Raw genomic sequence first — 4,351 nt, 5'->3', positions numbered from 1 at the left:
AGAAATAAAGAGTTTCCAATGCTTCCAGGAACAGCAAAAATCTCATATGACATGTCAACCACAGCTCCAACACATTCAACTTAGTGTAGGATTTGTTGGACTTAGGTTGGGAATCGACAACTTTGTAATATTGCGGAACTCCCGGCATCGAGGAGACTTCAATTCTCATGGTACGGCATTGGATTATCGTATCGATGATTATTGATCTAGCTTCCTCTACTATCTTTCCTACAGCTTTAAAAAGGTGGCCATGACCACATTTCCGTTCCCCTGGTTCCTACACTGAAAAAAATCCAAACGTTAATTCTATTTGCTTCAAACCGCTTAAAATACATATGAAGAAGAAATGCTATTGTTATCACGCGCACACATAGCTTCAATGTGTCAACTGTATAAACTATGTATGCACACACATAAGTTATATGTGCATATTGTTATAGAGTGGGGTTTTATGTGTCTAATAGTTATGAAATGTGAATGTAAGATTAATATTTCTTGTAAATACACACATTTGGTTTATGTGCCAGCAAATAGCGTCTATATGCCTCCGTTAATTGCAAAAATCTATGTGTTAAATCAATAGGCATAACGTTTACTTTTTTTTGAGTGTATGAAACTGAGAAAACGAGCGGAAAAAGTTTGCAATAATTTTCTCTATTTTTGTTGAAATTTGAACGCTTTGTTTTGTTTATTGTTTATTCTGGACCAACAGAATCATAGCGTAGTCTTCTGGTGCCTTTGATAGAGTCTCAGTTATGCGCCTTTTTGCTGTCTGCTTTGGCTTTCTTTTTCAGTACCGCTTTCAAACAGTACTTTTGTGTGAACCTGGGAATAATAGTCCTATCCTGACTTACTTTACGACTTAACCTCACATATTTTATAAAGCAGACCAAGATTTTAGCGCACCACCTAAGGTTGACGCCCTTGGCGGGGGCCAACTTGGCCTACCGCACGCTACGGCTCTGGACGTAAGTGCCTTTGCAAAATTGTTTACTGTTTTACACTTTCGACTAGACGATAGTATGGTTTTTATTGAGTTTTTTTTAATTCGTTCATTTGACACGGCTCAATGCGTTAGCTTAGAGGAGCCATCGGACTTTTATATATTCACAAATTGTAAAAAATAAAAATTGCAATAAATTTTCTCTCGCCAGCTTCAGGGTTATCCATGTCTCTCTCGTTACCCTTCACGTCCGTATTATCATCTTGATTACTGCCTTGATACTCACGATCAGATGTTCTTCCTGGCTTCTTACTCTTGCGGGTCACGAATGTGAACTCTCCATCCTTGGTTATAGCTTCTTCACTGATGGTATTAGTTGTTAAGTTTGAAGTATTCGACGTAGCTTTTACAGTTGTCATTATTGTCTTCACTGCAGCCACAAATTTGGCAACCGTTTGTGGTTCAGGTATAGATATTGGAGCATGAGAGTTGGAATTTTTTTGCAGCTGTGCTTTCCTCAGCAGTTTCTGGGCAGGGTTGTCCGTAGTGTGCCGTTTGTTCACAGAATTGGCACGTATTAATTTGTCCTTGATATGTATAGAGTTCGCGGTGTAATGGTATCACCTCTTTCTGGTTGTACTGCAGGGTAAGGTTGGAGGAAATGGGTTGGTCTACCCGCATTCTCACCACAAAGACACCATTTGAAATACATGGGAAGTAGTTTCCCCATATGTCCTCCGTAATAGATTCCACTGCTCCGAAATACGACATGAATCTTTTAATTGCCACTTAAAAGTGGAGATAAATCATGTAATTTAACTTCAATATTTCCATTATCCATGTATATAGAGATCTTGATTTCAGCGTTGTTACAAGCAATGCAAACAAGCACGTGTTTTAAGTTGTTCTGTGAAATTAATCTTTTCGCCTAGACGAATTTGTTGAAGATGCCTGGCGTGCATTTTCACCTTCAGCAGATGTTCCACATCACGAATTATAATCTCATTAGAATTATTGAACGCGTGACTAAACGCACCATACGTAACAGCGACGTGCTAGAATGATTATTAACCCATTATTGCCCAACTTATTTTTCACGCGCATCGCAAATTGTGTTTTCCGATCGAAGAAAAATGATGTGGTCATTCCAGTAAAATTATTTTTGTACTCAAAGTAGCTGATATTATAAGGAACAACCAGTGATAATTTAAGATTGATCGGTTAATCGGTTGCTGAGATATCGTGATCGCCGCGGATGAACTTTTCAACAAAACACAACTCCGAGATAATCGAGTTTTACTGTTGGTGCAGCGAGTCAACGGTCTAGCGTATCAAACACTACGTACCGCCTACAAGTGGTGAATGGGTAGCGGTCTATGAATAGCTGTAACTTAAGTTGTAGTATTCCGATCTTAATGAAACTTTGAGAAAATTTTCCTCAGCGTATGTAGTTTCAGAATATCTAATTTACAAAAATTCGATTTTTTTCAACCTAACAAAAATGTGTAACCCCTTAAGTAAAAATTGATTAAAAACAAAACATAAACACCGGTTTAACCACTCTAACTTCTCTAAACATATTCTGCAAGAGTATATGAACAATATTAACTCGTTGATAATGCCTGTTCTGCGTTATTAATTGTGTAATAGGAGTCATTCTTAGCACCTACTATATATAGTAGGTTGGGCAATAATGGGTTAAGTAATAAAATCTCGTTATAGGCTTGCACGCAATATCTTCTGGCACACAAGTCTCCCATGGAATTCGATGTTTTCTGTCAGACTGCATCAGCTGTTATCACAATCATCGCAGTTCCACCCAACCACCCAACAACACATGCCGCCTCCTTGTGAGCGTCAGCCCTTTTTATCAACTCACTCAGTAACATAATGCTGTCGTCTGGTCTGTCAAAGCAGTCGAGCTTTTTGCAACTTCGTTTTAGTTCAGTGATTAGTATAAAGAAACACCAAATAACAGGAAATATTCACAAACCATTTCGATCTGGCGGCCATAGACTCTTCTGTCGACAGTTCACAATGTCCGAAAACAAATCCCCGCTACTGGAGCGAGCTCGGAATGTAGTGCCTCGTCTGGAAACGGGACGACACAAAGGACAAGCAGGCCGAATCGGTATTGTCGGCGGATCGGTGGAATATACCGGGGCACCGTACTTTGCCGCTATCAGTGCTTTAAAGGTAGGAGCTGATCTGGTTCACGTTTTTTGTCCCCAGGCCGCCGCCCAGGTCATCAAATCATACAGTCCCGAGTTAATTGTGCATCCCTTGTTGGATAGTAGCAATGCCATTATGCAGATCGAACCGTGGCTGGAACGGTTGCATGTACTAGTGATTGGACCGGGACTGGGACGGGATCGCTTAGTTTTGCAGACTGTGTCGGAATTGATAAAAATATGTCGGCAGTTGCAGAAACCGTTGATCATTGATGCGGATGGATTGTACCTGATCACTCATGACATCAGTCTGGTGAAAGATTATTACGGAGTCATTCTAACTCCGAACGCTATCGAGTTTTGTCGTTTGTTTGGAGATGATCGTGGCAAAATTATGCAGATGATGGAGAAACTGGGACGAGGCGTGACTGTGATTGAAAAAGGCCTAAATGATCGAATTTATGATTCGCTAACATCGGAAAAGCACGAGTGCCCTCAGGGAGGTTCGGGAAGGCGATGTGGTGGTCAGGGTGATCTGCTTTCGGGTGCTCTCGCTGCCTTTTACTACTGGGCGTTGGAATCAAGGCAGGAGATCAGTCCAGCTGTGGTAGCCTGCTTCGCTGCAAGCTTTCTTACGAAGAACTGCAACAGCTACGCATTCAAGATCAAAGGTCGAAGCATGACCTGCAGCGATATGATTGAGCAGATCCATAGTGTGTTCGAGGATAATTTTGAGCTTAGGAAGGAATAGGTTTAGCTGAGGATTTTGGGGCTTTTTTAGGTATGGTAATTTTCAATAAGTTTATCTTCACTGTGTTGTCTTTTAGGTTGGCATATTGACGGCTTTCTTGAGCTAGTTCGATCGAATGTGTGCGACAAAACAGCCACTGTTGTTCTGGGTACTGGAACGATCTAGCTAGGGTTTGTTTTAGGTTTGCGACAAAGAAATGTGCAGAGTAAATTCAGATATGTGAGTGTTAAGAATCGATTGTGAGATATTTTAAAATAAATGAAAAAACAGCTAATTTTGATTTTTCAGTTAAATGTATCACACCGATGCTATTTCAGGTGGATGAAACTACGTGTTGCATAGCGTTGTCCTTCTACATGGTACAACACTGTGGTTTAAAAAGAGGTAAAAAGATTCGCCCAATAGCGTTTAGGTTTTTACCATGTGCTACACCAGTGTAGTAAAGTGTAAAAAAGAGATAGACTGATTACATTGGCTGTATGAGTG

The 4,351-nt window shown here is 40.4% G+C and overlaps 1 protein-coding gene across 1 annotated transcript; it reads left to right on the top strand.

Moving 5' to 3' along the window:
* The first annotated feature begins 2,747 nt into the window (after positions 1–2,747).
* On the top strand, positions 2,748–4,139 carry LOC131692334 (ATP-dependent (S)-NAD(P)H-hydrate dehydratase). The gene has a single exon (XM_058979316.1). It carries the CDS (start codon positions 2,834–2,836, stop codon positions 3,863–3,865), a length of 1,032 nt encoding a protein of 343 aa, XP_058835299.1. The 5' UTR covers positions 2,748–2,833; the 3' UTR covers positions 3,866–4,139.
* The last annotated feature ends 212 nt before the right edge of the window (positions 4,140–4,351 follow it).

The sequence above is a fragment of the Topomyia yanbarensis genome, chromosome 3 (assembly GCF_030247195.1).
Source record: "Topomyia yanbarensis strain Yona2022 chromosome 3, ASM3024719v1, whole genome shotgun sequence".
NCBI lineage: Eukaryota > Metazoa > Arthropoda > Insecta > Diptera > Culicidae > Topomyia > Topomyia yanbarensis.
This window is presented reverse-complemented; position numbering and strand designations above follow the sequence as displayed.

What these genes read in the sequence shown, in the direction of transcription:
- LOC131692334 (XM_058979316.1), top strand. Translation starts at nt 2,834, where the DNA reads ATGCTGTCGTCTGGTCTGTCAAAGCAGTCGAGCTTTTTGCAACTTCGT.